This window comes from Camelus dromedarius, chromosome 7 (assembly GCF_036321535.1).
Source record: "Camelus dromedarius isolate mCamDro1 chromosome 7, mCamDro1.pat, whole genome shotgun sequence".
NCBI classification, from domain to species: domain Eukaryota; kingdom Metazoa; phylum Chordata; class Mammalia; order Artiodactyla; family Camelidae; genus Camelus; species Camelus dromedarius.
The window spans coordinates 12,695,120-12,722,303 of NC_087442.1; the positions used below are offsets into that span (position 1 = coordinate 12,695,120).

The 27,184-nt window shown below is 51.2% G+C and overlaps 1 protein-coding gene across 2 annotated transcripts in view; it reads right to left on the minus strand.

The window, feature by feature from the left end:
* Positions 1-2,301: 2,301 nt before the first annotated feature.
* Positions 2,302-27,184, minus strand: part of TBXAS1 (thromboxane A synthase 1) — a 141,952-nt gene continuing 117,069 nt past the window's right edge. For both annotated transcript variants that reach the window (XM_064487306.1, XM_010983188.3), the window contains 4 exons: positions 9,446-9,537; positions 5,062-5,199; positions 3,336-3,498; positions 2,302-2,553 (listed from right to left, as the gene is read on the minus strand). In XM_064487306.1, the coding sequence (XP_064343376.1) occupies positions 2,479-2,553; positions 3,336-3,498; positions 5,062-5,199; positions 9,446-9,537 (468 nt within the window). In that variant the 3' untranslated portion in view covers positions 2,302-2,478. The remainder of the gene's footprint in view (positions 2,554-3,335; positions 3,499-5,061; positions 5,200-9,445; positions 9,538-27,184) is intronic.

The following is a 27,184-nucleotide window of genomic DNA, read 5'->3' on the forward strand; positions in this document are numbered from 1 at the left end:
CCTGCACCCTTTGTGTCTGCCTCCCAGCCTCTTGATCCCGGGTGTCCACCCTCCATGAGCTGCCTCTGCTTCAGGTTTGTCCTGTAGTTCTTAGATCCAAAGCTGTTTAGTTTTTTCATCTTTGGAACAGCGGGAGGGGGTGATCTGGAATCTTGCAGAGCCTAGCTCGTCAAGCTGGGGAACTGAGTTCAGTGACCAGAAAAATGAAGCATCAGCAACGCTACTTTACCCCCAGCGGGGCTCTTCATCCAGTTGTATGCATGCTCTGTGTATGCATGGTTTTCAGAGCCCCCCAGATATTTCCCCCACACCCTAAAGTTTCATTCATTGCTTTAAGTTGTTAGACCTACACCTACATGTAGGCGGGGGGCAGAGGGGTGTCAGAGAACCACTGTCAGGTGCTTGCCTGCCAAGTCTTAACTGTAAATGAGCTGAGCCCTTGCTTTTTAACCATCTAGCTGCTCGGAGCTGAGTAGTGAGAAGCAGCAGGAATGATCCACTGGGGAATGTGGGCGGGGAGAATGGCAAGAGGAACTCGGGATGGGAGGTGACCAGATGCTCCAGAAAAGTCAAGTGAGCTGTGAAGACTGTAGAGGCCTCTGGACTTGCTGACCTTTGAGAAATCACATTGGGAAGAGCAATTCCCTGGGCTGGAAATTTGAGAAAGGAATGGGGTCCATGTGGCTAGGTCATGGGTGGGAGTGGAGCGTAGCTGTTCCTATGGGCACAGGAGGCGGGGGGTGGGCATAGTGACAGGAAGACGTCAAGATGACCTCAGAATTTTCATGCAAAGAGGTAGTGGGATCCAGAGTGTGTGTGTGTGTGTGTGTGTGTGTGATTGAAAAGAAATAGCCTTGACCCCGTTGGGATACAGCTCAAGGGTTTCGTGGAGTCCCAGTCAGTGCCATTTCCTGCCCCATGTTATTTGGCGTTGGGCGTGAATGGTGGGACTTCAGCAGAGCTAGAGATTGTAGGTTAGGATGGGGCAAGGACTGGGGTCCAGCGGCTCTGGTACATCAGGAAGCTTCAGCTCTGTGTCTGAAGATGGTGACCACCTGGATGGAGAAGGTGAGGGAAGCCAGTGGAGCTGATAGGTGATAGGCTTGGGGTGCAGGAGAGCAGATCTGCTCTCTGAGCAGGGAGCCAGGTGCTCAGCTGGGCCCTTTGCAGGGTGAGGTTCTGTGATGGCCATAGGGGAGAGGCGGGGGTTAGGGATGATGAATGGGGCAGTCAGGAGTGGGAATGCGTGGTTGCCTCCTGTGAGTCTGAGCCTAGGGCTGAGCATCTCGAGCACTGGGCCACGAAGATGAGCAGGTGGTGACACCAAGGGTGTGGAGAGGGCTCTGATGGGCTGGTGGGACCTGTCAGAGGATGGGCAGCTCCTAGGGCTGGGGCACTGCTGGGGAACAAGGGTGCCTTCTTACTTTCCAAGAGGCCAGAGAGAGACGGGGGCTCTCCATGGAAGCAAACATGGAGTGCTCTGGGCTGGAGGCAGGGAGGACAAACAGCAGAAGCAGCATTCACAGCACTGGATATGGGGACACCGGTTCCGCCAGCTCTCCTGAAACAGCCTCCACTTTCTAAAGGTGGGTCAGCCTCTGGGCAACGCATCCATGCTCACAGATTCCTGCTCTGTTATTTATTTGTACAACATTCAGCTCCTTAGTGCTACTCAGTAGTTAAAAGAGGAAGGGGCTGGACCTTGATCAGCCTCCTTGTTTTACAGGTGAGGAAACTGAGGCACAGAGGCAGAAAGACCAGCAACCACGACCCCACAGCTGCTGGCAGCAGATCTGGGATTCAGTTTGCAGGTTCTTTGTTGAATTTTGAACTTCTCAGCAACACAATAATTACCTTTACTAAAAGTCACCTTTCTATTTTGATTCTTTGTTCAAAATTAAGAAAAGATGCAATGCTCTTTCCAAGAAAAAGCGCATCTCATCGATCACTACTCTGTGCACTGAAATGTATAAAGTTGGTAATACCCTACCTAGGAAAATCAAAGCACAATAAAGTGTTTGAACCACTTTTGAAGTTGAGCTTCTGATGAACGTCAGTCTCTAAGTCAAACACCACAACGCACCAGGGGCTGAAAAGCCCCCCGAGCTGGGGACACCAGGACCACTTGCCCAACCGTCCCTGTGTGCCCTGTCCTATAGATTCATTCCATCCTGAAGCCAGAACTTCTTCCAAATCCCCAAGTTCTCAGTTGTTTTGTTGAAACTACGTTTTCACTTATTTATCAGCAATACTTTATTGAGAGCGGTGGACTGGTTCAACCACAATTGGCAAAGTCAAAACTAAGTGCAACAAACAAACGTTTATTAAGCATTTAGGAAATGTCACATCAATGGCCTCTTTTTCACTCACATACCAGGCACCCTTTCAATTGCTGTTTTGTTTTTCCAAAAATCCGAATTTCCACATGAGGGTTGGGTCATCTTTGAGTTAGGGGTGGTGATGTTACACCTGACTGTGTCAGCGGGAGATGATCTTGACGTAGACGCCATTTTTGGGACCGAGGGCAGATTTGGATTCTAGCTGCAGTGGTATCTAAAATAGAGGAAGTTAAAACATTTGTTACAGGTAACGTTATCTACAGGAGAACTTCCCTCTGAACAGGGCGTGAAGCAGGGTTGTGGGAATTCAGCTGAGGGAGAGTAGGGCTGGGAGTGAGCAAAGCAACCTCCCCAGCAGGACCTGGAGAAGCAGCAGAGCCTTGTCTCGGGGTGGGAGTTGGACTGGGGCTCCCCCTGTCCTGTGTTAATACAACACTGCAGGGGAGGAGTCCCACAGTCATCCTTCTAACAAGCCTTTGTAGGAGGTGGGAGCAGGGCACTTTGCCAATGAAGAAAGGGAGGTTCAGAGAGGCCAGGCGACTTGCCCAAGGGCACGTGCCTGTAAAGTGGTGAGCAAAGCCTCAGGCCTTCCTCTTTTCCCCCATCGCCCACCCTGGTGCCCAGCCAGTAACTGGCAGCCCCTCCTTCTGAGTGGCTTGGCGAGAGGGCTTCTTGTGGCCATTCAGGGAGAGCTTTCCTTCCGTCCAGCTTAGAGGCAGGTCAATAGTGGACCGGGGCTTGGACGAAAAGCTACAGAATTACTCAAGAAGCAGGGTGTCCTCATGAGCTGCATGTGAAAGGACTGTTCGGTGGCTACCATGAGCCCTTTAGAAGGAAGAAGATTCACCGGGCCTTAGTGCTGGGGCTGGCGGCCTGTCAGACGTTGTCAGAGTTCAGACACCCAGGAAACTGTGTGGTCTAGACCTGCCCCGTCCTGCACGGGGGGCTGCAGGGAAGTGGGGTGGGCGTGCCCGGCACCTGGAGCAGTGGGCTTACCTGAGTCTCGGGACAGGCTTCAAACTGGAACTTGCGCAGGACGTGGAGCAGCGTCAGCTTGACCTCTAGGAGCCCCAGCCGCACCCCCAGGCAGCTCCGGGGACCCGCCCCAAATGGCAGGTACGTGAAGGGCCGCCGGCTCCGCTGGGCCTCAGCCGTGAACCTGCAGGGCAGGGCCGTCAGGGTGGGCCCAGGACACCGCCTTCCTTCCCGGGGCTTCAGCCACTTGTTCGGACTGAGAGACCCCGTCATCTGAGGCCACGCTCCTACATGAAAGGCTGAAACCCCACCGAGGTCTGCAGGATCCTGTTTCCTCGGCCCTGTCAGCCCCTACCAGCTGGTGACCACTAATCCACATGCTTCAGCCTGCTCCCCTCCTCCTGTCCTGCAGGGCCCTAAAGGCACTGCTGAATTAAAAGAATCACTGGAATGTGAACATCAACGCTGCCCTCTCTGCCTCTCCTTGGAATTCACTGTGTTGTCAATGAGGCTGCAGGCTCACTACAACCCAGGATGAAAGTCTCAAAGAAACCACAGCCCTCGCTTCACCCATGGCTCCAACTTCATCGCGGCCAGAGGGTGACCCATCCAGCCAGCCATCATCCACTTCCCAAGAAGAGTCCCTGGGCCCCAGCCCTCTCTGGAGGCCACGTCCTGCCAGTTTGCCTCTTGATGCCATGCTGGGCAGCTGCCTCCCTGCCCAAACCCGCTTTTCTGGTTCAAGCAGTGAAACTTGAACCCCTAGGGGTGGCATTATTTGACTCACCGGAAGCCCTTCAGAATCAATTGCTGTTATCTGCTGCCAAAATGACAGCATTTGCCACATGTGTTCTGGGAAAGTAATGCTAAGTGACAACCCCTATTTTGTGATAGGCAGCTCACTTACTGCTCCCTCTGGACTTTTATGGGTCCAAGAAGCCCTCGACCCACCTTTTGACATCACATTAATGCACTTTTTGTTTTCAAAGGTGATGCTGTAAGCCCTGTAGGTGCTACTTATGTCCCTTGATCTTTACCATAATTCAGGAACTGTGTGCAGTAAGAGTTATTTATCTAGGTCCCACCGCCCACGGTTTCCCATTGACTGGGTTGTAGAGATGGGGCCGCATTAACAGGAAGTTGGAGCCACTAACACAGCTGGAAACACAGCTGCTGCCTGGCCAGCCCCCACCTGCCAGATCACACCAGGAAGGGATGTCCACCAGCTCTGGAAAGGAGGAGCTGTAGATGCTCAGACATTTTAAATTGAGTCTAGAAATGAAATTTAGACAATGAATCAGATCCATGCAGGGGACAGGAAGGGGGTCTGGGTCCACCATGTTAGCATCACTGGATCTCACGAATTCCTGGAGAAACTTGGTGCTCTTGTTTTCGGACAGGCATCTATTTTTTAAAAGGAAATGATATTCTGCTACTTAGTGCGTTCCTGAAATGTGTCCTGTTTCTTGGCTTGAACGAATAGTGGACACCCATTTGAAATTGCCTTGTTACTTGCATGCAGTGCTGGGGAAATGCTAAATCTCTGGATTATGTTTTGGGTTTTTAAAAATGGTACAATTATTTCCTTTGGAAATTATGCCTCGAAAATGTCTCTCATTGCCATGACTTTTGACTGTTTGGGGACAACAGTCTAAACAGTCTTTACTAAATCTGTGTCTCCTGGCAGCTGCCTCCAATCCTCCACCCTCACATCTCTTCAGGGCCTGTTTGAAGGAGCGGTACTCACCTCTCAGGGTCAAAGGTCTCAGGGCTCGGCCAGTACTTGGGGTCATGGTGCAGGGCGCCCACAGCCGTCTCCACCACGGTGCCGGCGGGGATGTGCTGCCCCAGCACTTCGCAGTCTTGCAGCGCCTCCCGTGTGAACCTGCGGGGACACATGGGTCACCCCCACCGCGAGGCAGAGCAGAGACAAGTTGGAGAGCTCGAGGGTGGCTCGAGGGCGTGGGCAAAGGGGGTCTGAGTCTGCAGTGTGGAATGAGGCTGGGGACCAGGAGGTCCAGTCTTCTTCTCAGGGTGACCCAGAAGGCAACCGACACCCCACCCCACCTGCCCCCACCATCAACCCTCCGCTGCCCAGGACGCTGCAGTCTCTAGGTTCATCCATCCCTTCCTTTTGCTGCCCATCAAGTCTGAAGAGCCCGCCCTATGCCAGGTGTTGGGGTGCACAGGTGCCTCGGAAGGGCTTACTTCCGGTGGCGGCATTGCAGGTCACTCCCCCAGCCACACTTTCCTTCACCTTCATTCCCACTGGAGCCTCTCCAGATTGCCCTCGGCCATCCCTTTCCTTTCCCTACAGGAAATTTGGGTTTGAAAATCTGTTCCCCTTCATTGTCTGTGTCAGATTGTTTATTTTACCAAATGGCAATGACATAATCCCACTTCTGTTTTATTTTAAAAGGCTAGACTATATATGTTTGTATATAAACATAAAGTTTATGGGAGAATGCCTAAACTTCTATTAGCTCCTCTAAGGGATGGGGCCGGGGTGAAGAGCGGTAGGGGACCAGGGTGCCAAATTTTTCTTTGGAACCTTCTGCATTTCTTAGGTTTTTTTTTTTTTTTTTTTTAAGTAAAAGTATATTATTCTGATAATATAAATAATTATTTAAAAGTTAAAAATAATCTGTGCTGGCTTTACTTCAGGTTGCACAGCTGGGTTTTCCTAAATATCTCAGAGGAGATAAAGTTATTACACTAATTACTGTTACACCCTGGTTCTACTTATAAAAGAAATTAAGAGTAAACTGTGGCTCCTTGCAGCATTCATCACTCTGTTATGAGCCTTTAATACATCAGGAACGTGAAAGGCCAGACCCGTGGGACCCCCATTCAGATCCTAAGCTACTAATGCAATTATTATGTGCTTGGAACTAGTCGCAAAACAGCCTCGCTCAGATCGGTGCAGGTGGGGGGCTCCGATGTGGGCAACCTCAGTTTTGTGGGATCAAATAAGACGATAACCTGACTTCCTCCTTTTTCATCTTTACCAAAAATAGCTGGACCTGGATGCAAGCCCCGCTGAAAGCCAGAAAACAGGGCCTTCCTTTCTATACGTGGTTGGGCCTCCTGTCTGACCAGACTAGGCTGCACGCAGGGTCAGAGTTATATTGCGTAGATTCATGGATTCACATTAACAACACCTTAACAAGAATTGCTATGTTTTCCACAAAGCCCATTTCAAGTTTTTTTTATCGATAAAAAAGAGTCAAGTGTGTCCGTGCTTGGAAAAAGCCAACACACTTTTCTGAGATTAAAATAATAAAATAAAGTCAAATAAAAAAGATAAAGTTCTCAGCCTCCCTGCATTCAACCCCAAATCCTAAGCCTGGGCCAAAGCAAATCTTATCTGGCTCTTATCTGGGTGAGAATGATGACGACTTGCCTCTCCCACTTCTGTCGTTTGTTAACAGAAGCCAGCGGAGTGATATGATTAAAAACACCAGTGGAGCAGGTGTGGCGGAAGGCCAGGCTGGAGAGCATGGCTGGAGCCGGATGGGAGCAGGCGGTGCACCTCCAAGCCCAGCGTTTCTTGCTCTTCACTTCAGACCTCACGCAGCACGCCGCCTGCAGGGGCACTGAGTGTCCACATCAGCTCTCCCACCGACCCTCCCAGCACGTCCAGGGTAGACGGAGCAGGTGTTGCGTGCCCACTGAACACGTAGGAAACAGAAGCCCAGAGCAGTACGTAACTTACCCAACATCACACAGTAAACTAAGGGCAGGACTGAAACTGTCCTGACTTTCTGTCTAGACTCATTCTATCATCACGGGGCACAGGCTCTATATATTTCTATAGTGGGAATTTTAACAAATTCATCCAGATGTTCTGGTTTCTGTCCTGCCCTCAGGTGAGATCACCAGCATCCTGCCCCCCCTGCCCCGAGCAAAGCCTTCCCTGACTTCCTTTTACACTTTGCTGTTTACAGAGGGTCAGGAGAACTGGCCGCAGAAGTTTGGTGTTGAAGAGACTGTCCACTTGGTCACTCAACACATCATTTATACAAGGTCTCATGTGATGAAGTCTTGATTGAGTTTACTTCTAGGAAATGATGTGTCTTTGATCAGTTTATATACTTTCCTCCCACTAGAGAACGTGCCTGTTCAGCTCAGCTGGCTTCCCTCTCTGCCAGGAGCCTCAGCAACCAAGCCTGACCCCAGCTATCGCCACCTCCGGGGTCCCGTAAAGGCTTCTTTCCTTTACACAGCCTTTGTTCTTTTTTTTATCGCTGAATGTCTTATTTTGAACTTCACGTGTAGAGCAGCTGCCCACAGTTCCTTAGGAAGGAAGCTGGATATAAATCATTAAAAAACAAAGATTGGACGACAGTTTGCTCTGAGGCTCTCAAGGAAGTCAGGGCGGGCCTGTGGAATCAGGTCTTAACGCTGGCATCAGGAGAGCAATGAGGCGAGCCCTGGCGTTTCTGTCTGCTCCCGGACCAGGAGACTGAAACCATGTGTGCGTGAGGATGATGTGATTTGACTCGCACCCCTGGAATGTTCTATATTTGCTCTGAGCCTGGACATTTTGGACAATTTCTACAATTGCACTCTCTATGATGTTTTTGGTTTGGAATATAATTTTGAGATACCTTCAAATCATCCACGTTTTCTCTTTTTAAAATGGCAAAAGGCACCTCCATATGGTTTATGTGGTACATTAATCCATAGAGATGCAAGGTGGAATTTATGAGATACAGTTTAATGCTTTGTGTTGCTTTTGTGTCTAGAACCTGAAAACTGGCAACTCTCTCAGGGATTGGGGACCCAACTTAAGACCCTGTGCTCATGGGATGCCTCTGAAACCGAGGGTAACCACCAGTCAGATCCATGAAACTTGCCTTCACCGATCAAGCGCGCTTTAATTGTTGCCACGAAAACCCCTGCGTGTCCCCCAGGTGTCACGTAGCCTAAACAATGAGATGTTTGCCCGAGTCGTTTTCCAGGAGTCAGCTGGGTCCAGTTGTACCAGTTAAGACCACTGAGCCTCCAACGGGGCATGCGCGAGTGTCCGCTCGGTGACCTTCTGACGTCAGAGGGCCCCCGAACTCCACCCTGAGAGCGCGCTGACCCCGCCATTCCCCCGGCCTGCGGCCTGGGGAGGCGCCCGCGGCCCAGCTGCGCCTGCGCAGAGCTACGGTTGCCTCACCTTTCTGCTGTCTCCGGTCACGACCTTTCCCCACGCCCCCCACACCTCGGCACAGGTCCCACAGGACTCCGAACCCCTTGCCGCAGGGAAGGCAGGTTTGAGATTTGTCCTCTCGTCTCCTCGCCCGTGAATAAATCTTTTCTCCGCTGCAAACCTCAGGGTCTCAGCGCTTGGCCTGCCGTGCGTGGGGCAAACGAGCCTGGCTCGGTAACACCTCGTTTAGGGGCGGAGTTCAAGGGAAGCAGAAGACCTGATGCCTGCTCTCAAGACACCTGCAGGTTGGTGTGACTGGATGCACATTGGTGAAACGTTGCAGGGCGGTTCAGAAGTGTCCAAAAATATGAATATGAAGTCTAGTTAGCGTGAAAAGTGCCGGGGAGGAGAGGCGGGGAGGAGCAGGCGAGGCCTGGCTGAGTTAGACTTCGTGGCGTGGTGAGTCTTGGGTTGGAGCTCCGAGGACGGGACAGGTGTGGATCGTTGGAGAGTCAGAGGGTGCATCCCAGGCCTCGGATGGGCCCCCCACCCCCGGAATGTCAGCTCCAAGGGCAGGCATTTTAAGTGTCTTGGCTGATTTCCCAGTACTTGGCACAGAGTAGATCCTCAATAAATAGTTACTGAATGAATGAATGAACAAGGCAGGGGGTAGCAAAAGCCATCTAAGGCTAGGAGGCCAAAAAGATTGGCTTGGGCTGGGAAGGAAGGTCACATTAAGACCAGTGATGCTTTAAAAGGATAGTTAACATAGGAATATGGGCTGGACATTTATCGCTGTGGTTACCACATGGAAGGCATGAGGTCTGGTGTCCCAGGGGATATAAAAACCCAAGACTCAGACCTTGCTCTCCAGGAACTTGAGCCCAGCATTCTTCATAACGCAGGTGGCAACAGACTGAGGGCTAACAAGGACCCCAAATAGTGATGCTGAAGGGGCCCTGGGGTGCGGGGCAGGGCACTGCAGGCTTACCTGAAGGCCGGTGGGTACATCCTCAAGGTCTCTGCAATCACCATGTCCAGGTAGGGCAGGCCTTCCTGGAGGCTGCGGTACTCAGGGGTCGGCTGATGGAGGGGTGGTGACCAAAGAAGGATGATGTGTTAGATCAAGTCACACAGCATTCTGTCTTTTCCAACTTTTGCAAATGCTTAAGTGGAAACCCCCCACAAAATGAAAAGTGGTATCACCCAAATTGCACTGGACCAGCATTCGCATGCTCTGCTGTGCAGAATATTCTGTATATTCTGTTGTGCTTGTTTCATGGTGCTGTCCATTATCAGACAAGTAGACTGGGCCCGGGACTTGGGGTCTTTGAGTGTTGGAGAGAGAAGTCTGTCATAAAACAGTGGGAGCTGCTGCATCGGTAACATTTATTGAGAGTTGATGGTGCTGCAGGCTGTGTATCGTACACACTCTCTTATTTAACCCTCCAGCAAACCAAGGGGAAGGTTATTCTCCCATCTCTTAGATGACAAAACTGAGGCTCAAGGAGGTTGTCACATGGCAGTCATTGGCACATTATAAAGTTAAAAGACAAAGAAATAGCAAAAAAAAAAAAAAAAAAAGCCACATCTATAAAGGATCAATAGTAACAAAAAACCAGAGCTATGATAAATTAGTAAGGAAAGAAACTCACCAGAAAAAAGGTCAAAGGATATGAAGAGGCACAAGACAGAAGAACAAATACGAGTTACTGTGGTGGAAAATACAAATTAAAACCATGAGTTTTCCATTGTCACCCATTAGATTAGAGAAAGCTGGAAAACAGCAATGAGACGGTAGGGCTGAAGGTGTGCAGAAGCACATCTCCATGACCCGGTGTTGGGGACCCTGGCCCCGCCTAGACAACTTCCACTGGGGCGACACTGCCCTTCTCTGGCCCTCACCCCTGGCCTGAGGAGGAGACGGTGAATGGGGAAGCTGGATGCGGGCCCACCTGTAGGTGGGATGAGTTCGGGGACGGTTATGGACGCTTATTAGCTTTTCTGCTGGTTTCTGAGGAACGATTTTCCCCCAAATCCTCCAGTCCTCTCTCCCTACTCTCTGGAGAGCTGGAGGGAGTTCCCTGCTTGATAGGTGACAGCCTCGCTGATTTTTTTAAACAGTTAATGCTAATCAAAGAGGAGGCGTCAAATTGGGAGGCTTGCTTTTTCCTGTCTTCCCCCTCCCAGGACAGCAGGGGGCAGCACCTGTGGCAAGTCCATTCTGCAGGCCCCGTCCACCCAGAGAGAGCCATTCACAAGCCTGTAGCAGCTGAACATAAGGCTGCCCCTTGTGGGAGCTAAACCAGTGGTTGTAATAGAGAGCCCCCTGGATGGGAGCATCAAGGTCACCCGAGAAATGCACATCCTTGGGCCACATCACATGCCAGAACAGAACAGAAACTCTGGAGTGGGGCCAAAAAGCTGTCCCCATGAGAGAGGGCTGGCAGGAGCAAGGGGACAGGGCCTGGGGGCACGTGGTCTGTGCTCTAGGGGAAGACAAGGAGGCCAGCTGGCTGGAGCAGAGTGGGGACAGAAAGGGCAGAGGGGAGAGTGATGGGACAGGACGTGTGGAGTCTTGACGTCCATGGTAAATGTCTTAGCTCATCTATCAGAGTAGAGCCATTCAGTATGATGCAGCCTAAGTCAGGCTGCAGAAAACATGTGCAGTCTAATGTTCATTAATTTGAAGTACAAGGGAAGTATTTCTACTCTGTAATAAAAAAATGAAGACGGTGGGGAGGGTATAGCTCAGTGGTAGAGCATGTGCTTAGCATGCACAGGGTCCTGGGTTTGATCCCCAGTACCTCCATTAGAAAATAATTAAATCAATCTAATTACCAACCCTCTCCCCCCGCTAAAAAGAAAATGACTGGTTTTTCCAAAGCTCTCTGTCTTCATTTCTGGGAACTGTCCCTTCAGAAGGTTATCTCTTGACCCCACACTTCCACCTCCATCCCAGGCCACCAGGACCGGCTTGGTAAACATGCAACTAATGAGAGGGACCCTGTGCTTGGGGTTCAGTGCTCTGTGGTTGCCATCTGGAGATTCTTAATCATCATATCTTTGAATCTGTGTTTGGGGAATGGAATCTGATGGGGCAGTGGAGTGTGCACTGGGGGCTTGGAGCCTTGCCCACGAGTGGTCCCACCTTGGCTGCCTCCCGAGGCCGTGTTCTTGGCTGCCTGCTCTCCTGCCTCTGGTGCCCTGGGCGCAGCCCGGCCATCCCTCTCTGCCTTGTCCTTTGACAGCTGTTGTCCTCCTCCCCTGGCCGGGGTCTGGGCTCAGGCACAGGGAGGGGAGGGATGGGATGCTTTCACCCTGAAGCATCTCGGGGCAGGCAGGGTGTCGTCGGTTCCTGCCCCAGGCTGGTAGCACTGTGGCTGTGTGTTGGCCCAGGCAAGCCTCTGCCCACCCCTGGTCCAGGTACCACATGTGTCCTGGCAAAGGTTTAAATATCTTTGGGGGTTGCAGCCTACTTTGGGTTTGGGGGATGGGCCTGTGGGAAGGGGAGATGCCTGGCTCAACTTCCCTAGACCCTGCTGCAGCTGCGCCATGTGCACGGGCCTGGTGGCTGGCAGGAGGGGGACAGAGCCCCTGGGTACCAGCGAGGGCCTGACTCAGCCCACCCGGTGCTCCCACGCCCCAGGGGAGCCTGGTACACTCTCTCTTCCTCCTTGTCTTCAAGTTTGGTTTGCGTTTGTCTCTTCTGGCTCATGAGTCTCAAAATACAAATTACATAATTTCAGTGATTCTGCATGTGAGTTAAATGCTCTGATATTAACATTTAAAACTGGCATTTCATGATATAGAGATGAGTGCTAAAATTCATGCTAAATTAATTTAAAAATTCAGTTTTCTTTACTTAGAGTAACATTAAATAGAAAATTTAAAACACCATAATAATTTACGAGATGACAGAAGAAAGGAAGAACCTTTACATGTACCGTTAATGGCACTTTCCCCTGCTTTTTTCATTTTGCATCAGGTCCAGCAGATTATATAGTCAGCCCTGCAGGCCATGTTCGATTGGTCCAAGAAGGGGCCCCTGAGGCTTGGGCATCAGTCTGGAAATTTGGATCAGAGGCAGAGGAAAATGGCATTTTTCTCCAGCAGGTGGAAGCTGAGCACAGGTGAGTCATGATCTGTTGGTGACCACATTCTGCCTTGTGGATTAATGAGCAGAAAACACCCGTTGGCCATGAGAAAGAAGCCATGAATTAGATGTGCAGAGAGCAGAGGCAGAGGGCAGAGACCGTTTCCTGGTGTCCCGTTAGCTGTCTGCTCCTGGCAAGTAGCCCTGTGGGTGGTGGCATCTCAGTACCCTTCCAGCAAGTTCTCATCTTTGGCTTAAGTTAGCGACAGTTGAATTCTGTTATCTGCAACCAAAGGGGTCTTAACAAATGCAGAAATGTAAAAAAAATAAAAATAAGAAAGGAAACACCACCAAAATTTAGAACTATATCTCAAAAAGAGAAAGAAACCAGATCTGGAAGTACTGTCCCTAACGAGTCAATGCTGTTGGTTCCTCAGACAAAATGGTCTGGCTGGGAAGCTGTCAACATCTGAAAGAGAACTTTTAAAGACAGGCCAAGGGAAATTTGTATTACAGAGTCAAGTTGTCTTCTATGTTTCCCCTCATGAGTTTTTCATGGTGCTTCTAAACTTTGGGCTCAAGATACACATGGATGGGGTTGGGGGAGGCTCAGGCCTCCACGTTTGAACCAGACCCAGGCAAGGCAATGCAGTTAAAGCCCCTACCCACTTGTACTCCAGTCCACCCCTCTGGACCTTGTTTTGCTGGCCTGCAGGAAAATCGGGGACAGAGGAGTCCTGAGCCAGTCCTGCCAGCAGAGGGCAGCAAGTGTATGGCAAATGGGGACTCCCCACAAGGCCGGGCCCCTACTCGGCATCACAAACTAAGCCCCTGGAATCATGAATCCAAACGCTTCATTAGAGAGACAAGAGAAGTGAGACCCAGAGAGGAAAGACTGTGAACCCAGAGTCATACAGATAGAACTTGGAGTAGAAAATCCAACCCCTCCCAGTGTCAGGTGCTGGGCTAGCCGTCCGGGATCCCCAGATGAAGTCTCTACTCTCTGGGGAAACAGACTTCCTAGCGTCACTGTACTGAATGTGGAGCATGTTACAGAGTGGGCTGTGGGGGCCAGGAGAACCAGTCCTGTCTGGGAGCTCACTCGTTAATATTCGTTCAACACAGAGTTGACGCATACTGCTCACCGGGCGCTGCACTAGGCACCGATGTGTTCTTGGATAATTTACAGTCTGTCTCAGGATGCAAACCAGGGATGCAGGTTACCGAGTGGCGGCACAAGTGCCACGGGTGAGCAGATGAGGGGCGCAAACCCAGCATTTGGGATCGGGGAAGCTGCCAAGAGGAAATGGTGTCTAACTGAGATGTTTAGGATGAATAAGAAAAGGCTGGTGGGTGGGCTGGTTTGGGTGCTGGTTCAAACAGACCGATCTAAAAGCAAAATTATGACTCAATCATAGGACCTTGGACCCTGAGTGGATATTTGATGTGCTTAGGGAATAATGGTTCATTTGGCTTTTAATGTGATGATGGTATGGTGGTCATGCTTTAGGAAAGAGCTCTTTTCTTTTAGAGATATACACGGACATGCCTACAGACGACATGACAGGATGTCTGGGATTTTTTTTTAAAAATTGGCAGCGGGGGAGGGCAGGGAAACAAGAGTGGCCATAAGCTGGTGCTTGTTGAAGCTGAGTGATGGGTGCATGGGGTTCACTCAGGTGTTCTTAACGTTTGGGCAGGTTAAAGTTTTCCTTCATAAGAAGTTAAAGTACTAAGTAGAAATTTAAATAACAATAGTGTGTAGAGAATCTCAGATGTGTTAAACAATTAAAAACGGCTGAGTGGAGAGGAGCTGTTCTGATGGGCGTCTTGGAGGATGGAGGGCAATATTCCAGGCACAGAAGACCGAGGGCTCCATGCAGGGCAACCTGGACCAGGGCGGGAGTGAGAGGCGGGGTGGGCCTGGCACGTGCGGGTGGGGTGCTGTGAGGATAGGAAAGGGAAGAGGGAGTTACGCTCCGTGGGTGCTGTGTACTTTTCTTTGCCAGCTAGAAAAAAACTAACCAAAAAATGTTGCGGAGGGAGAATTGAAAGGAAAGGAGGCTTCATCAAGAAAGTGCTTTTCCTTGGAAGAAAAGGCTGGCGAGCTCACCACGGATGCTTGGAGAGAAGCAGTGTCCTTGCAGGCCAGGTAGCTGGAAGCCCTGGCTGCGCTTCGTGGTCCAGCCCCCGCCGCGCTGTCACCCTGGCATCCTCAGGCCTCTGTCTGCGCTGGGAAGGGCCGGGGAGGGGCTGCTTAGCCCTGGGGAACCTGGGGGGCCTGAGACTTTAAGCATCTAGGTTTCCAAAAGATGATGTTAAAAATCAATCCCCAGGGGTCCTCCCTGACTTCTGTTGCTCAGGCCAAGTTACCCAGAATTAGAACTGGCAGGACCTTAAAACCAACATGTCCTGCCTCTTATCCAACAAGGCTGCCTCCCTCAGCTGCCTCTCTCCCTGATCTGGGCCCTGCCTCGGGGTGGTCACCAGGTCCTGCCAGGGATTCCGTCCTGAATCTGTTGCCCAGCAGCCCTGGCCTTGGGCCAGTGGCCGAGACAACATCAACAGGTCGCCTGGTCTGCAAGCTGGGGTCGTGGTGTTTCTCCACCCACTCTCAGGGCTGGGCCATTGAGATGGTAAAGGTGAAAAGTGTTGAGAAACTCAGGTAACAGACAAGCAGACAGTACGTCTGTTTGAACGTTTGGTGGCAGGGAGCGTGTTCCATCGCGAGGCGCTCTGATGTTCGTAGTAAACCGCCCTGTAAGGCTGTGTCAGGGAGGAAGGCCATTCCACGGTCCTGCAGAGTTCACTGCGGCTGGGACTGATTCCTTAAAACATGTCTTTGTGTTCTTAGACGGTTGAAAATAAATATTCAATGTGTAATAGTATTTAAAATTGGGAACTATCAAACCTTAAATACTGGGGAAGAATAGAAATAAAAAAGTAAACGGCGTTTTTGCCTCATGGTTTACGTTCTCAATCCAGAGTTCTTTAATTTTCAGGGAGACGTTTTCATCTGTATTTGATTTTCTCTGGACAGTATCTGCTAATTTGACTTCTAAGTTCCTTCGTCTCTTTGTCTCTCATTTAGTTTGGGATCTGTAAACCAACATTTACATGCAGTGGATAAACCTGACAGTTGAGGGAACTCTATGGAAAATCTATTGCTAAACCCGTTCAAGTAGGAAATACTGCCGCCTTCTCATCTTGCTGCGTTCAGTTTCGTGTCCCATTCTCTCTGAAAGCTGCTCCACCCACACCCCGAGTCACTCCCACCTACACAGACTGGGTGTGTGCTGATGTGATGTGGGGTATAAATGAAGAGAAGAAAATAAAAATGTCAATGCTTTCAAAAAAACTTCCTGGAGGTTCAGGGGCCTAATAGAAAAATGACTATTTTCCTATTTTCCTAAAGGGAATAGAAGTAGGGGTGGCCTCAGTTTTGTTTTCCTCAAGAAGCAGCAGCAGCAGCAGCAGACAGTACTGCTCAGTGCTCACCGCCATGGCACTGGCCCCCGAGTGTGTAAGTGGACGGGAGCTCGCCAGCCCTCGCCCTGTGGAAGCTGGAACGTGCGGGCCCGTGAAGCACGTGCTCTAGCCTCGGGACCCCAGGGGCAGACAGCCCTCATTCTCCAGGGCACAGAGACTATAAGATGAAACCCAGCCGTGGAAAACGTGGCTTTGCCCTTCTGCCCGCCAACCCGAAAGAAAAGTCCACTGTCCCCTGGCGGCTGGTCTCCAGGCTGGAGCACTGAGTCCCGGGGTGAGGCTGAGCCCGGCCTGGCTTCCCTGAGAACCACTTCTTAAGGAGTTGGGGTCCTTTCCAGCCCTGGAGCGAGAAGCGATAGGGGATGGGGCTTGCCTGGCCAGTTTCCAGAAGGTCCGGCGTGCTAGTCTAAGGAACTTGGCAGATGTAGATGTAGACTTGCATCCCTACCTTAGGAAAGGTAATTAGGAGAGGACACACACACACACACACACACACACACACACACACCAGTTTTTGTTGCCTGTTTTATAGATGGAAAGAGCACAGATTCAGAGAGGTTGGTGGCTTGTCCAAGGTCGCACAGCTAGTACGTGGCAGAGTCAGAACTCAGTCCGGCTCTTCAAAGTCCAAGGAGTCCCCATCGTGCACTGCTGCCTCCACCGTCCTCCTCCTCTCCCCCTCTCCTCCCTCAGCCCTCCCTTCCTTCCTTCCTCCCTTCTTCTCTTTTTGTACATTTTCTGGAAGAATACCATGCATGCCAGAAAATGGAACACACACAAAAGTGTAGCGCTCCGTGAATTTTCACAAAGTAAGCCTATATGTGTAACCAGCACCGGGACGAAGACACAAACCATTCCCAGCACTCTCAAGGGCCCCTCCGGCCCCTCCCCATTGCAGCCCCCCGGAGAGTAAGCATTATCTTGACTTCTAGCACGAGGGATGACTTCTGCCTTCTGAAAGACTTTGTATAATTGGAACATCCAGAGTGTAGGCTTTTGCACATGCCTTCTCGTGCTCACTGTTGTGTCTCTGAGACCTGGCCATGGTGTGGTGTGGAGTTGTAGTGTGTCCATTCCCACCGTTGTGGGGCGCTCCACCTCTCTTCATCCTTAGTGGTGGGTGGACACTTGAGTTGTCCCTACTTTGGGGGCCAGGATGAGTAAAGCCGGACATTCTTATAAGTGGCTTTTGGTGAACAGAAGTCCTGTTTCTGGTGGGTATATACCTAGGAGTGGGATTGCTGGATTGGAAGGGATGTGTGTGGTCAGCTTTAGTAGATACTGCAAATAGTTTTATCAACTGGTTGTATGTCCTGCCTAAAATTTAATGGTGAATCAGTTGAAAGGCAGCTCGTTGACCCCCGTCCCCTCTATTTACTCTCACTGTGGGTTCCACCCATCTCCCTACCTGCCCTGTCCAGTGTGCTGAGCCTAACCACTGTCTCTATTTCAGGAAAGGGTTGAGAGAAAAAATAGTGCATTATTTTGGGAGCTGAGCTATTTAGTCCTATTGTGTGGATGGGGGAAGGAGGGAGTAGGAACAAATACGGCATCTAATTACCTGATTTTAAAGAACTGTCTCAATTATCAGACACAAGCACTCATAAGCATAAAACAGATTTGAGTTGTTGACTTATCTACTGCTTTGCAATATTTAGGATTCGGTTGTCTCTATTGGCATGGGTCATTCATATTTGATTGTATGTGATGTTTAAAGAAATAAGCCCTTAAGTAAACAATAGTTAAGTCACCCACCCAGCTACTTTCTCTGCACTGGGGAGACAGCATATAGAGTTATTTGCCGAGAAATTTTTTTTTGTTGTTCATTCTCTCCCCAGATAGATATTGAGTCCCTAACGTGAGCTTAGCAGAGTATTGGGTTGGGGGAAAGGGGGGAAGAGGAGATATGATGCAGTCCCATACCATACAATTTAGTATGTATTTGGGAAACCATCTACTTGTTCCTTCAAAGATTTGTTATTTTGGTAATAGGGAGCTACTGAAGGTTTTCGATGAGTAGAGGTAACATACTAAAAATGGTCTTTTGTGATCCGATAATGACACGTCGGATGGATAGTTGGAAAAACTGGGAGAAATAGGGCAATAAAACAGGAGACTGTTAAAACAGTCCAGGCAAAAGTGATGAGCTCTGATGACCGTGTCAGCTGTCAGAATGGGAAAAGGGAAGCAGTATAAGCCGTGATTCTCCCCGTGGACACTGGGCCCCACCCTGAAATAATCCATTTTAATCGCTCTGGACTGGGCACAGGAATTAGTACAGTTTTAAAAGCTCCCAAGGGGATTCTCCTGTGCAGCTGGTACAGTCATTGGCAAAAAGGAAGACTTGCCGGGGAGGCCAGTCTCTAGATATAAGGGGTCGGGGAATGAAGAGAGAAAAGGCATTCCCAGGTTGCATTCCTGGGTGGCTGGAAGGAAGATGGAAACAGGACCGACCTGGGCGGGGCTGCCTCCTGCAGAAGTAGTGTGGCTTTGGCAGGGCTGTGTTGGGGGTCCAGCAGGGGACAGTGTTCAGTTTAGCTCACAGAGGAGGATGGATCCTCTGGGATGGAGGTAGGAGAGAAAAGCTCAGTGCTGAGGGCTGAACCGCAAGGCCTGCCCAGGGGAAGGTGGCAGAGGGACTGGAAAGGCCATTGCATTGGTCAGCTGGGGGAGGAGGTGAGGACACAGCCGGCATCCAGTGGCGTTAAAAGGACAGGCAGGGAGCAAGGAATGGAGCCAGAGGGAGTGAGGTGGGAATGGCACACTTTTGTGCGGCTCACTGAGAGAACAGGAGAACAGAGCAAGCCAAGGGGAGAAATGAGGGCATTGTCACCTGTCTGAGTGGCAGGTGTGTGACAAAGGAGAAGGTTGTGCTGCTCCTGAAGTTGCCGAGGGCGGAATCAGGCCCAACGGTCAGTCCAGAGAGAGGGGTTTTGACTCAGCGTAGGGAAGGATTTTCAAATGACTGGGAACTGGACAACAAAGCAGGCAAGCCCCCTGCCCACTGGAGATTTTCAGACTGTTAAGAAGCATCTGAAAAGGTCACTGTGGGATATTCACGGATCCCTCACAGGTAGGAGGTGGACGACCCCAGGGTGCCTGTCACCTCTGCGATGGTCTAATGCATCATGACCACGCCTCCATCCACCCAGGGATGGCCTGTGACATCAGATCCCGGGTCACTCTGCTAGGCAGAGGAAGTGTCAAGGGAAGGTGGGGAGCGGTCAGCTTGCTCCGTTTATGCCCCTGGCCCAGCCCCCAGCATCCCCATTCTTCATTCCTGTGTGCATCTTGGTTGATAATTCAGTCTAAAAGCCCGAGCCCAGGTCACTGACTGTTTGGGGAAATGGTAAACAAAGATAAGAGCTTTAAGCACTGGAATTTATTTTTCATCCACTTGGCCTAAAAGCAACTGTGTGTTAAATTTAGAAGGCTGCTTCCAGACTCCTCCCTGCCCTCTTGTTTCCTGCCTCTTTACTGCCCGTGCTCAGAACACAGTCTCACTGACCATGGAATCTGAAATGTGTTTGTAAAGCCCAGGAGTCTTTGGAGGCTGCCTGCCTGGATGTTTATAAAATGTATCATCGGAGAGGGCCTGGGAGAGAGGGGCCATTTCCTCAGGTAGCAGGCTTCGCTCACCAGCAGCAGCAGCCAACTCGACCCAGATGTTTACCCGAATGCCCTCCCCAGGCCTCTGCCTCACAGTCGGGAGGTGAGATGTTCCCCGGGGGGAAGCCCCATTTTCAGCAGACCACCTTACCATTTATTTGCAAAGGTCTCCCTCACGCCTGGGAATCCATAATTGAACAGCTCTCTTTTCTATGTAGGTTAAATCCCTTTGCAACCAACTCCAAGGACCTGTAGAAATCCTTTTGTTGGCCTGGAATTCTATGGTATTGAATATTGTCGGAAATAAATGAGCCATTGTCTGGGCTGAGAATTTTCTGGTTAGATAGAGATCGCCACTGTGATGCGATTTATTGTTGCAGGATTTTTTTTTTCTTCCAGCTCATTTAAAATTCTCTGTTGCCTGCTCCGTGCATTTTCACAGCTCAGGATGTAAGCGGGGAGGGCTAGGCCTGAGCTAAAAGGAAAAAAAAAAAAAAAAAAAAAAAGAAAGAAAAAGAAAAAAAAAATCTCCTTTTACAAGAATGATGTCCAGAGGCTTCAGTGGAGTCTGGTACCGGATAGTAACCAATGCCAGGAAGGGAGGCACATCTGTTGGCCAGTTTAGGGGAAAGGAGAGTCGCCCAGTGCTCTCAGTGGGCACATGACTGGGAGACCCGTCACAAGGTGATACAGAGAAAAGAGCAGAGGCCCAGAAGTTAGACAAGTTCCCTGTTGTTTGGATGAGTGACTACAGCCCAGAAGAAATTCTCACTTACTCCTCTTTAAAAAAAAAAAGAAGGAAAAGAAAAATTTATAAAACCAGCTAAGCTTTAAAATAAACCCAAGCCTAGTTAAGAGCAAGCTTTGAAGTTACACAGAGGTCTAAAGAGCAGTTCACCTGGTTGTTTTAAAATAATTACCTCCTGAGATTTCTAATTTCATGACCAGCAGGCCGAATGGTAAACAGGAAGAGTGGAGATGTGGAGTTGCCCAGATCCAGCTGGAAGACAGGCAGGTGACTAAGCCACTCTGCCCTTGTTTGCTCATCTGTAAAATGGGGAGGAACCACACCTTGAAAGGTTGTAGGGAGGATTCCTTGTCAGTGCCATCTAGCAGTTTTCTTGGGAAGCTCGGTTTATAACTCTTCTACTTTGACATATGTGTGACCCACTGAGTGGTAGCTGCAAGCATGGGGTCATCTCAGGAGAGATGGAAATGGCCGTTCAATGAGAATTAGAATTCAGTTGGGGCCGTCTTGGGGGAGATGCCGGTGAGAAGCCCCTATCCCTGTCTTCAGAGGAGGGTGGGAGAAACTAGAAGATGAACCCTGGAGGATGCAGCGGGGGCTGACGCCGAGCCGCGGCTGGTCCTTGGAGACCTGCCTCAACTCTTCTGTCCGCCAAGAACCAGGCAGAGCGCCTCCCCATCGTCTTCTCTGATCCTCACAAGATCCCACTTTGCATGGGAGGAGACAGGTTTCTGGAGCTTGGGTATCTTGCCCAAGGCCACACAGCCAGACACTGGGAGAGCTGGGGTTGGTCTGGGGGCCGCCTCCTACTCTCTACCGCGACCTCTTCCTCACCTCTTCCACCTGGCGCGATTGTAGCCCTGCCCCCTTTTCTGCAGCTGGTGGCTTTTAGTGACCAGGCTTCCTTGCCAAGAATGGCCTCCACAGTGGCAAAGCTAAGAAAAATGGGCCCTTGAGAAATAGCTAATACATGTTTCCCCACTGTTGTGGGCCTGGGTACACAAAACAGCATCCCTCCCTTTTTCTGGGAGCTGGGGGAGTGGTTTAGACAAATAAAGATAGATAAATAAGAAAGAGGTTTGTGAGAAGGAAAGGTGTTTTTTTTTTGTTTTGTTTTTAATTAAATTGAGGGTGGGAGGGGACTTAGTAAATCACAGATGGCACATGCCTCAGAGCCTGGATAGCCGGTTGCTGTTCAAAGTGGCTGAGACGCTGCACTGATGCCACAGCCTCTGGTCTGCTGTGTGCAGGCTGGGGCCACCAAGGCCGGACAGTCAGGCTCCAGACGGCCTGCAGGTGGTCCCCACCAGGCCTCCCAGGAGGGGCTTGGCAGATCCTTCCCCTCTTACCATATTACAGATCGGGGGGCTCACCTCTCTGGGGCTGGCGTTGGGGAGATAACTAGCTACTCCATGCCATCCTCTTTCCCTCACGTGCCTGGCAGGGAGGGGAGAGGAGGTCACAGGGAGGCTTTCCTGAAACAAGACTCACACGCTCCACCTCTCATGGAATGGGGAGGGTCTCATGGACTGGGAGGCTGAAAGGCTCCCCTCCCCTCCTTTTCCCCCATCTACTGGGCCAGCTGATGTGGACCCCAGGCATCCAGCAAAGGCTTCCGCTGGGATTGCCCCCTGTGGCCCGCCGCTGCTCACCAGGACCGAGCTGCCAACGCCTCGGGGGTTTCAATCCCGTCCCACCTGGGCCCAACTTTTGGTTTTCTTACCTCTGCTATTGGGCTGTTCTTCTCATGTGGAAAAAACCCCAGAAGGGTGACTGTGACCACAGGAGGGCAAGTCACCCCTCCCTCCCCTCCCTGCATGAAAAAAAGATCCTGTTCAATGTGTTCCTACCTTTATGCTTTTTTTTTAACGGATGTATTTATGTTCAGCATCTTCCTAACAAGATCCTTTCTAATAAGAATTTCTTCTGTCCTACAAGGGTCCCCTTGATGTTACAACCCACCCCTTCCATGCCCTGTCAATCATTCTACTGGGCCATGCGTCCCCTCGTGCCTGCTGTGAACCTGGCATGGTCCTAGGGGTGGTGGAGATGGTCAGTGCTCGGTCCCTGGAGGCAGAGTTGCCCCGGGGACACCCTGGTGCCGAGGCTTTGATGGAGAGAAGCGTGGGCCGTGGGAACATGGAGGAGCCATCCTGGGGGCCATGGGACCTGCCTGGGGTGGGGGTTTGGGGGATCGGAAAGACTTTCCAGGGAAGGTGAGGCTTATGCTGAAGCAATTTTCAAAAAGCATTTGTGTTCTTTCACATAGAAACAATAAAAGCACTTAAACAAGGTTTCGGAACAAAATTGAAACAAGTTCCATCACAGCCGCACCATTTGTTGCCGTTTTATTGGAGTGCGTGCTCTCTGCAGCTTGTGCCTCACGCCAGCCACGTCGCAGCCCATAGATGGCTGCAGTGGCGCGTGTTAATTACGGCAACTTGTTTTGGCCGTGGATCTTAAGGAATCGTTTGTTTCTTTTGTCTTCCGTGTCTGCTGCTTCGTGTCAGACGGCCTTCATCAGCCTCACCGCCTGGTTGCATTTCCCCCTGCTCAGTAGTAAGGCTTCTCCAAGAGACTTAACCTTAGGTGGGGACAGACTGGCGTCCTTCCAGGTGCCAGAGGGGTAGTGTCACACCAGGAGACCCTGAGTGGGACCAGCTGGCTGGAGGGATTTCTGCAGGATCATAGGTGCAGAGAGTCTGGGGCCAAGTCTATAGCCACAGAGCAGGTGGGGGCACTTGTGGGGGGCAGGGAGGGAATCTCGGGCACCTGGGGCAGAGAAGCAGCCCTGAGGGGGTGGGCGTGGCTGAGCTCAGCAGGACCTGTTTGTGGGGCCCTGTTTCCTGCTAGTGATGGGGTGATGGCAGCTGGGCCTGCAGGAGCTCATGGGCTGAGAGCCTCGTAGCCCTGCAGAGTCCAGGACCAGAAGTGGTGGGATGAACTCCCAGCAGACAAGGGAGGCTGGGCTCCCTGAAGCTGCCACGCAGGAAGGAGGTCTGGGAGGCCAGCTGCCGCCTCCAGCTCCATCTCTCAAGGCTTCCACTTCCACTAGGAGGCACAGGCTGCTGGCGGCTTTCATGCTGGAGCTGGTGTATCTGCCCACAAATGCCAGACCCACGTGTGCATTTATGACAGAGGAGAGTCGCGCTGGGACAAAGCACCCCCCCTCTGCATCCCCCGGATGCCAGCTGATGCCCGTGCAGCTGGTCTCTGTCTCCCCCAGAGCCAAGGCCCTGAGTGAGGGGTAGGAAGCGGGGATGGGGAGATGTGCGTACAAGGTCAGGGAGGGAAAGCGAGCCCAGCCTGGTGGCGGGAGCAGAGAAAACCAGCACTGTCCTTGTGGGAAGGGAAAGTTCCGTAGCTCCACTGCGTATTACTGACCCAGCCCTGTGGGGGCAGGCGCAGGGTGGGTTTCAGTGCCTCATCTCACTGAGTTTTTATTTCACAGGTGAGAAAACTGAGGCCCAAAGGGGTTTGTGGGCAAGGTCGGTAGGCAGAGAGAGGATGGAGCCTGGCAGAAACAGAGGCTCACAGGGTCGGAAGGAAAACCCATCTGCCCCATTCCAGAGGCTGTGACAAGGCCAAGCAAAGATGAGCAGGAAAGGAAGGTTTTTCTCTTCCTCAGTGTTCTAGATGCGGAGACTCTCCGCCTCCTCATCTTCCTTGGCCTTGACCTTCAACCCCTCTGAGCATCTGGGGAGGCTCGGGCCCACAGGCAGCCACTGCTCTGCACTGCGGTCTTTGTGGTTGAGTTTAGGATGGTGGCTCCCTGGCCCAGGCTGCCTATCCCCCTACCCACCTTCTCTCGCAGACCCCAGCCGCCTCTGGATTCTTCTCAAAGAACAATTGCTCTGAGACCGTCCCTGGGCCAATGGGTGCTACCTCTGAGGTCCTGGTGAGACCAATGAGTGTATCTGCAAAGTTCACTGAAAATGTCATGGTGCCCAAGTGTTCTTAATTTCTGCTAAGGACTGGGCAGGAGGAAATGGACTTAAACTCCAGCAAAAACAGGGGCACCGTCGGGGTCTTTTCAAGGCAGTGCCACTGCCCTGTAAGTTCCCACAGGACCTTTCAGGTCAAGGCAAGGGTGGCCTGGTCAACCTGCTCCAGTCTTTGGACCCCTAGATTTCTTATTTTCCTAGTGGCTTTTTAAAAAAGATACATTAAAAATTGGGCAACAATAATATGGAATTAAAGCAAAAAACGTCTGGAACTCATTTCAGAAAGCTCTTAATACCCCTGTGCATTTCCTTTCTGATGAGTAGTCTTAGTGGAAGGATCGTGTTATAATCAAACATATGTTTTATAATTAGGTGACTGTTTTAGGCTCAGAGGCCCTAAAACTGATTTATGGCCAGGGAAGCCAGGAAACACAGGGTGAGGCTTTCTATGTGTGTAGCCAAGGAAGGAGCCTTTGGTCCTGAGGGTTCTTGTAAGAGCAATGGCCTGACAAGTTGAAAAGAGTGAAATAGAGTCAAAGAAAACGCCACATCCAGTCCCTGGCCTGTGTCATCAGAACTGTCGGTCAGCCTCCTGGACTGATCCACCCTGGCCTCTCGCTCAGTGTGTGTGGATTTGAAACTCTAGTCTCTGATGGCGGGTGGAAGTAAGACCGCTGTTCTGGGCTCCCCCAGCCTGTGGGCTCTGCTGAGGAGAGCGTGTTGGGGTGGGGTGGCAGGGAGCAGCTTCCTCTTGCCTCTTGTTTTCCTTTGGTTCACCCTGGGATCACTGGGGACCCTGCGATGTCCCTGAGGGAAGTCCTGAGAGACGCAGGCTGAATGTCAGCTCGTGGCTGTATGTTTAACCTTCCAGGACCCAGCCTAAGGCCATGGCTTCTGGAACGTTGTCTAAAGTCTAGCTCTGTACAGAAAGCCTGGGGAATTTTTCCGGGGATCTTCCCCCTGCTTGCCACTTCAAACTTCCACCTTGGGAGCACACCGGAGTCGCACCGCCCAGTCTGAATTTGTCTCTCACCACTGACCAGCTGTGCAACCATGGCCAACTTAACCGTCAGCCTCAGTTTCTCACCCAGCAATCAATGGGGATGGTACTAACCCTCCTCCATAGGGTTGCAGTGGGCACAGAGTCCGGTTCAGGGACACGCTTAGCAACGCCTGGACCGCCCAGACCTCGGAGAGTGCTTGTCACTGCTGCGGCCGTAGCCTCGGATGGCTTCTCAGGTCCATCCCGTTGGCTGGTGCACCGGGGTCCTCCCCTCTGGCCAGCCTATTTGGACTGACCACTTTTCTGGTGGGCCTGACCAACTCTTTGACTTGGTTTCTCCCTGAAGATGCTCCTAGAATGCCCGCTTGGCCTCTCATGCTGTACCTGGAGACCGGGCCCTGCCGTGAGACCTCGCTGGGAACAGGGTTGGCCCCTGGGTGCTGCCCCAGCCTGGGACTTCAGGTCTAGGATTCCTAATTGTCAGACACACAGCAGGGAAGGAGATGGAGTCGGACCAGAGGAGGGGGATCAGTCTGTAGGAGTGGTCCCTTCATTCATTCCTCAGGGTCCCTAGGAGCCCCCAGGCCCGGTGTGGGGCATCGGGGCTGCTCTCGTGGGTCTCTCCCTACACAGAGCTTCCAGCCCAGTGGGGGAGACCTCAGTCCCATCAATAAAGGTAAGCACACAACAGAGCGGGGGGTTTGAAGAAGGGGTTTGAGGAGGGTAAAATCTGAAATTGCTTGCCATGCTCCAGAATACTTGGAGGAGTTAATTTTTTGGATCAAATAAAAGGAATTCCCTTTTTCATCCAGTATATTTTAAACTTATGAGACTTACTACTCTATAGGGTTATAAGAATTCAGATAGATTTTGGTAAATTCAAGGGGAATAATTGGATAATGGGTTATTAATGGCAGCACTTTGGCCCTGGGAAGCAACTCTCATGGAAGCAGATGCAGTGTTGCCCACACCTGGGCTCAGCCTGCCACTCCAGATGTGTCACCCCAGAGAGGGACCCAGTTAGTCTGACTGAAAGGGGCCTCGGATGGGCCGGGGACTTGAAACCCTGCTACATGGGAAATGTTGCAGAAGCTGGAGGGTTGTAGCCTCCAGCTTTTTAAAAAAGTTACTCTATGTGGCTCCAGAGCCTGAAGTCCTGGGTGGAAGCTATAGGAAAATGGATCAATGGATTGGCAGTCTGGCCCAGCCAAGTGAAACGGAAGAGATGAGCTGGTGTTCCTGGAGTGATGGGCTGGATGATGGATCTCCAGCAGGGCCTGGGAGCGGGCGGGCCGGCCTTGGGTGCTGGGGTCAACTACCCATCTCTGAAAGCCTTCCAGATCCTCAGATTTGGCAATTCCATCATTTTTGTTGGTCCCTAGCAGAAAATAGTGTCTTGGCAACTGGGATGTCAAAAGAGGGAGCTTTGTTGGAAGAGAAAGAAGGCAGGAAAGTTCTGAGCTGAAAGGGAGGGGTCTCGGAGGAACCACACAGCAAGGAACTCAGGAGTGACAGGGCAGGGGCCCCGTTTGCTAAGGGGAGCAGGGGCTGAGACCCTGGCTGGAGTAGAGGCCTGGAGGCAGGGTGAGGAGGAACACTTGGAGGGGCCATGTGTCTATTGAGGGTTTCTGAAATGATCTGTAAGATGAGGAAAATAGGAAAATTTGAAACAACAGCAAAATAAAAATGAATGTTCCTGGAGAGCCCCTATGTGCAGAGCTCTGGGCTGAGCACCTCCATGTTATCTCACGTAAGCAGCCCCAACCTAACAGAGCAAATATGATTATTATCCCCTTTTAACAGTTGAGGAAACTGAGGCTTTGGGTAACGTGGCTGGTTCA